Source organism: Coregonus lavaretus (genome assembly GCF_964263955.1).
Source record: "Coregonus lavaretus genome assembly, chromosome: 6".
NCBI lineage: Eukaryota > Metazoa > Chordata > Actinopteri > Salmoniformes > Salmonidae > Coregonus > Coregonus lavaretus.
In genome coordinates, this window is record NC_139993.1 from 12860664 (window position 1) to 12873810 (window position 13147).

Genomic DNA, 13147 nt, shown 5'->3' on the forward strand with positions numbered 1-13147 from the left:
CATTTTCCGTATTGACTGACCTGACCTTCATGTCTTAAAGTAATGATGGACTGTCTTTTCTCTTTGATTATTCTTGCCATAATATGGACTTGGTCTTTTACCAAATAGGGCTATCTTCTGTATACCCCCCCCCCCCCCCCCCCCCCCAATAGTGAGCAAAGGGTGGTTACTTTGAAGAATCTCAAATATAAAATATATTTTGATTTGTTTAACATTTTTTGGTTTCTACATGATTCCATATGTGGTATTTCATAGTTTTGATGTCGTCACTATTAATCTACAATGTAAAAAATAGTAAAAATAAAGAAATACCCTGGAATGAGTAGGTGTGTCCAAACTTTTGACTGGTACTGTATATTTTAAAACATACACATTCTATAATGTGTGCAAGTTATACAGTTGAAGTCGAAAGTTTACATACACCTTAGCCAAATACATTTAAACTCAGTTTTTCACAATTCCTGACATTTAATCCTAGTAAAAATGTCCTGTGTTAGGTCAGTTATGATCACCACTTTATTTTAAGAATGTGAAATGTCAGAATAATAGTTGAGAGAATGATTTATTTCAGTTTTTATTTAATTCATCACATTCCCAGTGGGTCAGAAGTTTACATACACTCAATTAGTATTTGGTAGCATTGCCTTTTAAATTGTTTAACTTGAGTCAAACGTTTCGGGTAGCCTTCCACAAGCTTCCCACAATAAGTTGGGTGAATCTTGGCCCATTCCTCCTGACAGAGCTGGTGTAACTGAGTCAGGTTTGTAGGCCTCCTTGCTCGCACATGCTTTTTCAGTTCAGCCTACAAATGTTCTATAGGATTGAGGTCAGGGATTTGTGATGGCCACTCCAATACCATGACTTTGTTGTCCTTAAGCCATTTTGCCACAACTTTGGAAGTATGCTTGGGGTCATTGTCAATTTGGAAGAACCATTTGCGACCAAGCTTTAATTTCCTGACTGATGTCTTGAGATGTTGCTTCAATATATATCCACATAATTTTCCTTCCTCATGATGCCATCTATTTTGTGAAGTGCACCAGTCCCTCCTGCAGCAAAGAACCCCCACAGCATGATGCTGCCACCCCCTTGCATCATGGTTGGAATGGTGTTCTTCAGCTTGCAAGCATCCCTCTTTTTCCTCCAAACATAACGATGGTCATTAAGGCCAAACAGTTATATTTTTGTTTTATCAGACCAGAGGACATTTCTCCAAAAAGTATGATCTTTGTCCCCATGTGCAGTTGCAAACCGTAGTCTGTCTTTTTTATGGTGGTTTTTGAGCAGTGGCTTCTTCCTTGCTGAGCGGCCTTTCAGGTTATGTCGATATAGGACTCGTTTTACTGTGGATATAGATACTTTTGTACCTGTTTCCTCCAGCATCTTCACAAGGTCCTTTGCTGTTGTTCTGGGATTGATTTGCACTTTTCGCACCAAAGTACGTTCATCTCTAGGAGACTTCCTGAGCGGTATGACGGCTGCGTGGTCCCATGGTGTTTATACTTGCGTACTATTGTTTGTACAGATGAACGTGGTACCTTCAGGCATTTGGAAATTGCTCCCAAAGATGAACCAGACTTGTGGAGGTCTACCATCTTTTTTCTGAGATCTTGGCTGATTTCTTTTGATTTTCCCATGATGTCAAGCAAAGAGGCACTGAGTTTGAAGGTAGGCCTTGAAATACATCCACAGGTACACCTCCAATTAACTCAAATGATGTCAATTAGACTATCAGAAGCTTCTAAAGCCATGACATCATTTTCTGGAATTTTCCAAGCTGTTTAAAGGCACAGTCAACTTAGTGTATGTAAACTTCTGACCCACTGGAATTGTGATACAGTGAATTATAAGTGAAATAATCTGTCTGTAAACAATTGTTGGAAAAATTACTTGTCATGCACAAAGTAGATGTCCTAACCGACTTGCCAAAACTATAGTTTGTTAACAAGAAATGTGTGGAGTGGTTGAAAAACGAGTTTTAATGACTCCAACCTAAGTGTATGTAAACTTCCGACTTCAACTGTATATTAAATCAATATTTTCTGGACATACTGAATATGCAAATATGTTTTGAATTGTACTGTTTATTATAATACATTCGTTTTCAGTATGGGTAGTTTACACTTGTCTACTTTAGTAAGGAACATTTGCTTAATGGGCAACAGTGAGCACACAGTTGTTAATTTAGTAAATACTTTAATCTAGAGAGAATTATTGAAGATAGAGGTCACATGCAAACACTTTCAAAAGTGAGTTGACATCATGTACTGTGCTATAAACAGACTTAAAAAAGACAGCCACATGTTATTAATAGACATACTGCAGTTGTAACCCCCTCAACTCAGGGATTTCAACCCAGGTCTAACCCCCCAAAGACCAAGCAAAGAAGACTATCAGAATGTCAGTTGTCTCCAGCAAAGACTTAAAACGGGTGGGGGGAGGTATATGTTCAGTAGTTATATCGGTTAAACAATAGTTGTCAAACAAAAAAATTTGTCTCCCTCTTTCCAGGTCTGATGTACATGCTGTTGAAGCACCTGGTGGATAGATACAACATGTATTACGCTTACCTTCCCTCGAAACTGGACAAGAAAATCCACTCGGGTGCTGTCAATCAGGTGGTGGCAGCTCCCATCCTCTGTCTCTTTTGGCTGCTATTCTTTTCCACCATGCGCACAGGTAAGGGACTGGGGGATGTTTTTCTTCCCAGACACAAAGTGGTTAATTGGATTGTTAAGATGTGTTAGTACATAACACTTACCACCATATTCAGAGGCTGAGCCCTGAAGTCAAACCTTGTAACTTACCGTCTCTTTGCACTGTGTTGTAATCCAGGCTTTGTGACCCCCACGTCCATGTTCACTTTGGTGGTCCTAATCATCACCATTGTGGTATGCCTGTCGCACGTCTGCTTCGGCCACTTCAAGTACCTCAGCGCTCACAACTACAAGGTACGGGTCACTGTGCTCAAGGTACGGCTCACCAACACGCCAAATGTCCAGTCCTTCAATTCAGGTAGCAGACTTAGGCCAAGTAGGACCATAGAGGAGAATCTCTGATAGCTCTTTTCCCTTCTTTACCCCCTTTCTTCCCCCCTCTGGTCTCAAACAGATTGACACCAAGGAAACTGATGTTGACGTGGTTGAAAATGGCCGCCCACCACTCCGCACCTTCTCCTCTCCTTCTAATAAGTCTCAGGTAAGCAGAGACGCCAATTCTTTTTGGTTTTGGAGTATTCCAAGCTGTTGAATTGTGGGGGGACTAGAATGGAACTATCCAGATAGCACACTGACATTGGCCCAATGTTATCGCAATGCACAATATGCGTCATTTTGTCCAGTGGGCCAACAATGTGTGTTTGTTTGCTCCTTTGACAAACAATCTGACTTTGGCCCAAATGAGAGCTTTAATATTTTTTTAAGCTATACAGTACTTCGACATTGTAGCCCACTTTAAAAGCAAGTTGAGACTGACTGATCTACAAATGACCTTGCATCATAAATAACTACTCAATATTATTTGCAGATCAGTCAGTCACAATGATGAATTACCCATGATGCATCACGGTTTTAATACTCCTGAACACTGCCAATGTCAAGTGTTTTTTTGGATCATGTCATCGGAAATACTTATTCCTCTATCTTTTTTAATACAAAACATAGAAATGCACCATGTTCATGTGGTCCTCTGTGGCTCAGTTGGTAGAGCATGGCGTTTGCAACGCCAGGATAGTGGGTTCGTTTCTCAAGAGCACCCATATGTAAAATGTATGTACACATGACTAAGTCGCTTTGGATAAAAGCGTCTGCTAAATGGAATATCATGGCCACCTAATCATCCCCTTAATTAGCATATATCACTCCTCACCTCTGCACCATGTTAGCTGATGTGTGGTGAGCGTTCTGGCACAAAATGGTTTCCGTGCATTACCCAGGTGGATGCCACACATTGGTGGTGGATGAGGTGAGTTTCCCCCTTATTATCTAAAGCGCTTTGAGTACCGAAGTTGGTTGAAAGGCGCTATATAAATCCAATCCATCATTTTTATAAACTTTTGACAATTTGCTCCCTGGGTATTCCCTGTCCCAGTGGTTGTTTGGAGTCAGCAGCACTTTTAAATAGGCCTTAATATCAATTATAATATCTGTAATAGTAAAGGAATTAAATTCCTTAAGGAAAAAAATTTAGAAGTTGCTTGTTCACTGGCCATTCTGATCATCTTCAATGTAAACAAACAGCAGTGTCTTGCTGATTTACTATTGGTTCACGTTCTTGGCAGTTGAACATGTAAACAATATAAAATATTTCATTTTCCCGCAAAGAATGGTAGAGTTCCTGCCCGACTAGATGCGCAGGCGTTGTATTGCATCAACCAATGGTTGGGTCAACTGTGCAGTCGGGCATCAGATTGTTATATCATATGATGTGGTTAACTGATATGTTAAATACCTATCCAGGGCTTTGTAAGAGCTGGCATTGGTCTGCAGTGTAGTCGGGCAGGAACTCAACCATTGTGTGTGTTGGGTTATGATGAAGGGTGAAGCAATACAAAGCTAAGTAGTATTCTTTCAAAAACAAGTGGAAGTTGAAATGATCAGTACAATGTTAAACACCTTTTAACTTCTCAGATGCCATTTATAAGCATATGAATGATGAGGTGCAGGATCCTTCATAACATTGAATGTTTGTTTCTTTTTTCCTTAGCAACCAACGTATATTGCCCAGGTCTTACAGGACCCAATCACGGATGAGGCTTACACAGGCAGTGGGGAGGAAGATCGGGGGTCCTCACAGGATGAGGAGATGATCAACGCTGGGAATAGTCTCAATGAAGCTGATTTCCAGTCAGGTGAAGACAGCCTCATAGCCAACGAGGTCCACCAGTAACACTACTAGTTGAGAAGGGGAAAGAGAGACAGATGGTGAGAGAGGGATTTTGGAGAGGATGAATGCCAGACAAGAACAACAAACCACCAACTTCACTTTGGATTCTAAAACCATCTGCAGTCATTCCTCCCCCATGCTCCCCCACTCTGTCACCTTTTTTCGGTTGTGCCTCTGCACATTGGCATTACCAGAAAATGCCTGATACACACACACTCACGTGGTGTAATTGTGAGTGGTTTTGTTAAGTCTAATTTGGAGCTTGTCTGTGCGGATTCTTCAAAGTCCCCTCTCAGTGAAATTTGAACACCTATCCACGCTATATGAATCTGGGCGTTGACGCCCCTTGTTTTATTTATTTATCTACTGGAGTCCTACACTTTTATGGAACTTCTATGGAGCACCAGTCCAACACTGGTTTTCATCAAACCCAAAAAGATGGAGTCCCAGGAAAGAAACCATATACAAAAGGCTAGACTTTGTACATATCCCAAAGTATGCCAACCGTTTTTGTGTCTCTTATTGGGAAGAGGGGGTCAAAATTGTGCCTGGTTTTGGTTTCTTTTCATCCATGTTTCCTTACTTGTGTGTCTAACTACTAAATCCCAATCAGGGTGGCTCAGGGCTGGTGTAGAGGTCATGAAAATTAGGCCACAAAGCCTCCAATGAAATCCTGCTCCAAGCACAGGTCCCATGAACTTTTATGGGTCTACAGACTCATACCCAAACTAAACTTAGTTCATTTTTGTCAACGTGCAAAGCACCCTGCATTAGGTCTTCTTTCTCATAGTTTATGAACTAAATGACTTGCTTGCCCCTTTTTCTTTTGATATCTTCTGTTCGTCATAAGATATTCACTCTGCCACTGAACATCCTCAGTTCAGTTGGATTGTGGTGTTTCTGGTGTGACTTGTGTTGTCATGACATGTCTACAGTCCTCCTGCCTGTGATGCCATGTAAGTCACCTGGTCTCTCTGCTCCCCTCCATCCTGTCCCTCTCAGTTTCCAAAGGGTCAGTGGCTTGCTGACTCTTACAGCCACTGACTTAGTTTTTTTTATTTGTTTTAATTTTTTATTTCACCTCTACTACCTTAAACATATGAAATAGGAAGCTAATTTTCTTGTCAGCGCATAGTTCAGTACTCTAACTGGGTTCTGTTCACCTTGGAGAACTTGAACATTTGCACAATAGTTCAATAGTTTAGCTTATGTTGTAGATCCAGGGAAAAGCGGTGCTTTTGCACTTGATGATCTACCTTTTAAGCCTGGAGTTTTCAGCACTCCTGTAAGAGGGTATCTGTATGGGTTCTGTCTGTGTTTATGTGTGCACTAACAGTAGATCAATACATGAGAACGGCAAACAAAGTTGCTAAGGATTTAAACATTAACACCCCCCCCCCCCGATTCTTTATTATTTCTGATTCTTGCAATGTTTATAGTTACTTACAGTTGAAATTTGGAGAGGGGTCAACTACAGATTTAGTCTATAAGTAGAAAAAAAATAGGTTTACAATGACTTTCATGCGCGTGCAGCATTAAAATATTTGTTTCGTTTTTGTAGTCAAGCCTTGTCTTTCGTCCCACAGGGAACACAAAACAAAACAAAAGGTTTCAATTGTGAGGACCCACTTTGTGTTTGTTGACTATGGTCATCAGCTGGTGCCTGTTATTTTGAGACAAAAAGTGTTCAAAGAGAAACTAGACCGATGGGTGGGTGGGGGGTGGGGCACTGGGAGACATGAAGAAACTGGTCTTGCCTCAAGTTGTACTCTCTACCCTTAAAGTCCTCCAATCAGAAGTACGCTGAGGTGAGCTAAATTATATGCATCTCTGGAGGAGCCAAGTCCCAATGAATTAGCTGTTTTTGTATGCTTCCTCTCTGAGGGAATAGTAATGAAGTGTAGATGAAAAAATGTAGCCTTAGTAAAGTATTTTGCTCCTCAGGAGTCATACTTATGGAAGATAATTGTTCAGATATACAGCACCAATGAATAGCGATGCTTCCATTTATTTTTTTCACATCCGTTTGGGTGCAGTGCGTTTTCATGCACTTGGATGAAAGTACCATTAAGTTGTCTCTGATTGAAGTGCAATCAGTCAGGTGTCTGGTTGAGAACAAAGTGACATCATGGGCTGGCCCTTCTGGCTTAGATGTCAGCCATCTTTGTTTTGCACTTTCTGGAACAGAACTGTGGTATTAAGGCCAGGATCTATTTTGGCCCTCAGCCTCTTTTCTCAGCCCGCATAGCAACTACTCATTTGGTGTTCACAGTTATACCCTGGGAAAGTGTGATGACATTTCAAAGCCAGTGTTCACTTTCTTTTCTAAATGGACTTCAAGCACAAAACACATGAAAACACAATCAAATACTTCTATAAAAGGCATTGGGTAGAAATAAATTAATGCACAAATACGTATATAATTTCATACATATCTTAAATTACCACGTTTTCATGAATTTGATATAATCCTGTCAAAAACAGAAAAAAGTGGATAACGAAGTATTTCTTTATTAAACTAGCCAGTCCTTTCAGATCTGTGAACACCATAGGGATAGGGCCAAATGGAAGAGGCTAGGGACACACATTTTACCAGGCCCAAGAGTGTGGCTCCACTGACTAGTCCAACAGATGAGGTGCACTGATAGTGAAGGTCTGCTAGAGGTCACTGTATACCTGTGTTTTTTTATTACTATAATGATCATGTTTTGGAACGGGACGAATCGTCTCTTTGCAAAATGATTTGTTGTAACAAAAAAAGGATGCAATAGCAACAAGGAACATGCAATAGCGACAAGTGCGACATTCAGCAAAGAAATAGAACTAGAGCCGTAACTTAAGGAAATGTTGAAGTCCTCAGTTGTACTTTTTATTTTTATTACAGCTGTTTTTTTTTACATTGTATTAGTTGTTTTCAACTTTAAGCATTTTGATCTGTTGACTAAGCTAATCTATGAAAGCTGTGGCTATTGGTAACATTAGTAGCATTCTATCAGATAGGATTTTTTTTTACCATGGCTGTCTTATTAGCAGCACATGTTCCTCTGTAGACACACTGAAATGACCATTGTATTGTGGTTTGTCCCTGTTTGAAAACCATAGCTACATGCTGGAGATATTGTATATTTTCTGTGTCTACTCTGTTCTGTAACTTCTGTTTCCCTTTTTAAGTGAGTGTGCACTAACACTCCGTTCATGATTTGTATGCACGCTAACACAAGACTTAACAATAATCCAGTGGAAGTACATTTTCCTGACACTATAAGAAATCTTGTTATAGAGGTTTGCTTGCTAATATACGGTCTCTTTCTCAATGGAAATTAAGTTACTTTACAGTAACACTATTCTACAGTCCCGGCGATCGAACCCACTACCTTGGCGTTACAAGCGTCGTGCTCTACCAGCTGAGCTACAGAGGATCAAATAATGGTAGTGTTATAGAGCACATAATCTACAGTTTCTATAAAACATGAATATGGGTAGGGATACATATAAATACAGCAAATGGTCACACGTTTGTTTGTTTTTAAGCCTCTGCTAACGTTCATGCTGGTTCCATTCACTAAGACAACTAAGGAAAGTTTAATTTGATGCTGTAGATTTGTCAGGTTGTCTATACTATTTATTTTGACGTTTGTCCAAAGGTCTGTATGGTGAAGCATTTGTCATTATCTGTTCCTTGATCAATAAAATCGTCATTCATCCTTCATGTTGGTTTATAAGAACATGATTGAGGAGCAATCCCTGTGGTAGCAGAGATTCCATCTCTTTTGACATAATGCTATTCCCAATCTCTTTCATATTTAATAATTGTTGTGATAGAACAGTAGGGGAGAGCGGGAGAGAGATGGAAGGGCACCTATGGTAAAGTGGCCGAGCAGTATGTTTGGTCCGGAGTCAGGAGCGGTACCGCTACACCAGACTCTGGCAATAATTTACAATCCGATCGCACTTTGTAGCATTTTTAAAGGTCATTTCCAATTGAGCGGACATATGAAGTGACCGTAAATGCGGTCTCAGCTCTCACGCAATTACACCTCCGACACGTCTAAATAAAATAAATTAAAATCTATGCGTTTGCCCGCTAACGCGGGATCTTATTGGGTCCATACTTGTGAACAAGTTTAAGGGCTCTATTCAATCGGTATCGCTGAAGTTCAGCGCTACGTGATGGAAATTTAAAGGACATTTTCCCGCGTTAGCAGAGAATGCATTCACAGTAAGCGCTGCATATGTCGGCTCAATCGGAATTAGCTTTAAATTAAATATTGCGCAATCTGTAACGCTTCAGTGATAGATTGAATAGAGCCCCCAGTTTAAAAAAATTCTCTGTCTCAAAATCCACATCAGACAATTTAAAATCAGACGTAGTGGCACGTGATATAACGCTACATGTATAGCTGTTCCCATAAGATAACCTGGCACATTTAGCCCTAAGCTAACCTGACGAATTGGCCGGTGATTATTTCCTGTAACAAATTCCTATCAAGATCTTAGACTTTATATCCACCAACCAATGGCATTTCTTAAAATAGGTCAACTTGGCCACCAGTGGGATATTTTAATCCTCCAAATTCAAGGTTTACTTTTGTTCCGCTTTGTAACAAAATATGGTGTGCCAATATTGCATGATGCATCCATGACTAGGTTACTAGCTACTAGTACTAACCTTAGACAAAATTCAAAAGGCATATTTTCGTATACGTATATGACAAAATCACACATTTTTGCTTATCCGTTTCACACACATCCGTGTGCTTTTACGGAAAAATATATAAATAAGGTCCTTACAACATGTAAGTTTATCGTACTTCGTAAAAGACGAAGAGCCTCATGGACTTGTCCAAATAGCTGTCATGTAACATGTACAGTGAGTGAAAAAAGTATTTGATCCCCTGCTGATTTTGTACGTTTGCCCACGGACAAAGACATGATCAGTCTATAATTTTAATGGTAGGTTTATTTGAACAGTGAGAGACAGAATAACAACAACAAAATCCAGAAAAATGCATGTAAAAAATGTTATAAATTGATTTGCATTTTAATGAGGGAATAAGTATTTGACCCCCTCTCAATCAGAAAGATTTCTGGCTCCCAGGTGTCTTTTATACAGGTAACGAGCTGAGATTAGGAGCACACTCTTAAAGGGAGTGCTCCTAATCTCAGCTTGTTACCTGTATAAAAGACACCTGTCCACAGAAGCAATCAATCAATCAGATTCCAAACTCTCCACCATGGCCAAGACCAAAGAGCTCTCCAAGGATGTCAGGGAAAAGATTGTAGACCTACACAAGGCTGGAATGGGCTACAAGACCATCGCCAAGCAGCTTGGTGAGAAGGTGACAACAGTTGGTGCGATTATTCGCAAATGGAAGAAACACAAAATAACTGTCAATCTCCCTCGGCCTGGGGCTCCATGCAAGTTCTCACCTCGTGGAGTTGCAATGATCATGAGAACGGTGAGGAATCAGCCCAGAACTACACGGGAGGATCTTGTCAATGATCTCAAGGCAGCTGGGACCATAGTCACTAAGAAAACAATTGGTAACACACTACGCCGTGAAGGACTGAAATCCTGCAGCGCCCGCAAGGTCCCCCTGCTCATGAAAGCACAAATACAGGCCCGTCTGAAGTTTGCCAATGAACATCTGAATGATTCAGAGGAGAAATGGGTGAAAGTGTTGTGGTCAGATGAGACCAAAATCGAGGTCTTTGGCATCAACTCAACTCAACTCAACTCGCCATGTTTGGAGGAGGAGGAGGAGGAATGCTGCCTATGACCCCAAGAACACCATCCCCACCTTCAAACATGGAGGTGGGAAACATTATGCTTTTGGGGTGTTTTTCTGCTAAGGGGACAGGACAACTTCACCGCATCAAAGGAACGATGGACGGGTGAGAACCTCCTTCCCTCAGCCAGGGCATTGAAAATGGGTCGTGGATGGGTATTCCAGCATGACAATCACCCAAAACACACGGCCAATGCAACAAAGGAGTGGCTCAAGAAGAAGCACATTAAGGTCCTGGAGTGGCCTAGCCAGTCTCCAGACCTTAATCCCATAGAAAATCTGTGGCGGGAGGTGAAGGTTTGAGTTGCCAAACGTCAGCCTCGAAACCTTAATGACTTGGAGAAGATCTGCAAAGAGGACTGGGACAAAATCCCTCCTGAGATGTGTGCAAACCTGGTGGCCAACTACAAGAAACGTCTGACCTCTGTGATTGCCAACAAGGGTTTTGCCACCAAGGGTTTTGCCACCAAGTACTAAGTCATGTTTTGCAGAGGGGTCAAATACTTATTTCCCTCATTAAAATGCAAATCAATTTATAACATTTTTGACATGCGTTTTTCTGGATTTTTTTGTTGTTATTCTGTCTCTCACTGTTCAAATAAACCTACTATTAAAATTATAGACCGATAATTTCTTTGTCAGTGGGCAAACGTACAAAAACAGCAGGGGATCAAATACGTTTTTCCCTCACTGTACCTGAAATTCACAGTGCACATTAAGCATGGGTTCAAGCCCCCCTTGTCAAGCTTTTTTGTTGGGATGCTCGATTCAAATAACACGTGACGAAGTGGATGATTATAATATTGCATATAAATGGTTGTACCTGTAAGTGTAGCCTACATAAGAAATTAAGTGGTGTTTTTGGTCTAAAAGTAACCTTATACTATACATTTTTGGTATACCTATTCTATTCTACTGTATGACTATCGCCCCGTAGCACTCACTTCTGTCATCATGAAGTGCTTTGAGAGAATAGTTAAGGATCATGTCACCTCTACCTTACCTTACCTGACACCCTAGACCCACTTCAATTTGCATACCGCCCCAATAGATCCACAGACGATGCAATCGCCATTGCACTGCACACTGGCCTATCCCATCTGGACAAGAGGAATACCTATGTAAGAATGCTGTTCATTGACTAAAGCTCAGCCTTCAACACCATAGTACCCTCCAAGCTCATCATTAAGCTCGGAGCCCTGGGTCTGAACCCCGCCCCTGTGCAACTGGGTCCTGGACTTCCTGACGGGCTGCCCCCAGGTGGTGAAGGTAGGAAACAACCCCTCCACTTCGCTGAACCCACAAGGGTGTGTGCTCAGCCCCCTCCTGTACTCCCTGTTCACCCATGACTGCGTGCCATGCACGCCTCCAACTCAATCATCAAGTTTGCAGACTACACAACAGTAGTAGGCCTGATTACCAACAATGACGAGACAGCCTACAGGGAGGAGGTGAGACCTAAGACCCTCACAAACTTTTACAGATGCACAATTGAGAGCATCCTGTCGGGCTGTATCAACGCCTGGTACAGCAACTGCACGGCTCTGCAGAGGGTGGTGCGGTCTGCCCATCGCATCACTGGGGGCACACTGCCTGCCCTCCAGGACACCTACAGCACCCGATGTCACAGGAAGGCCAAAAAGATCCTCAAGGACATCAACCACCCGAGCCAAGGCCTGTTCACCCCGCTACCATCCAGAAGGCGAGGTCAGTACAGGTACATCAAAGCTGGGACCGAGAGACTGAAAAACAGCTTTCATCTCAAGGCCATCAGACTGTTAAATAGCCATCACTAGCTGGCTTCCACCCGGTTACTCAACTCTGCACCTTAGAGGCCGCTGCCCTATATACATAGACATGGAATCACTGGTCACTTTAATAATGTTTACATACTGCTTTACTAATTTAATATGTATATAGATACAACTGTACTGTTGGAGCTAGGAACACAAGCATTTCACTACACCAGCAATAACATCTGCTAAATATGTGTATGTGACCAATAACATTTGATATTATGTAAAATACAAATTAATAATTAAGTGATCTTGAGAGACATTGATTCAGCTTTGATCCAAACTTTATTAAATGAGCACCATACTGAAAAGTGGCAGAGCGTCACTCCGGTGCGCTCTGGCACCGGCAGCACTCAACCCACAGATAGAAGGAGCTAGTTACCAGTATATTTGCTACACCCCTGTGTAGCAGTAGCATATGCCGCATTTCCATTGAGGAATTTACCCGTGTTTTACCCAAAAGGCTCAGACCTTTCTGTGTCCATCTACACGTGCCGGCACCCGTGTCTCACTGTGCCATGGCCCTGGGTATTTCTTAGCTTTCATTTACGTAACAATGGCTAACTTTAACACCTCACAAAGCAACAGTCTTGAATGATGCAGAGTTTGTTGATTCTGCTCGCCACAAGTCTTTAGTGTCACACTCCTGATGGAAACTTAAGGTTACTTGCGTAACCC

General features: G+C 41.5%; 1 protein-coding gene across 1 annotated transcript in view; it reads left to right on the forward strand.

Annotated features, from left to right (window-relative positions):
- Positions 1-8591, forward strand: part of LOC311131309 (CSC1-like protein 2) — a 101479-nt gene extending 92888 nt beyond the window's left edge. The window contains exons 21-24 of the mRNA XM_084164206.1: positions 2512-2679; positions 2836-2951; positions 3112-3198; positions 4705-8591. Coding sequence (XP_084020332.1) covers positions 2512-2679; positions 2836-2951; positions 3112-3198; positions 4705-4887 — 554 coding nt within the window. The 3' untranslated portion in view covers positions 4888-8591. The remainder of the gene's footprint in view (positions 1-2511; positions 2680-2835; positions 2952-3111; positions 3199-4704) is intronic.
- The last annotated feature ends 4556 nt before the right edge of the window (positions 8592-13147 follow it).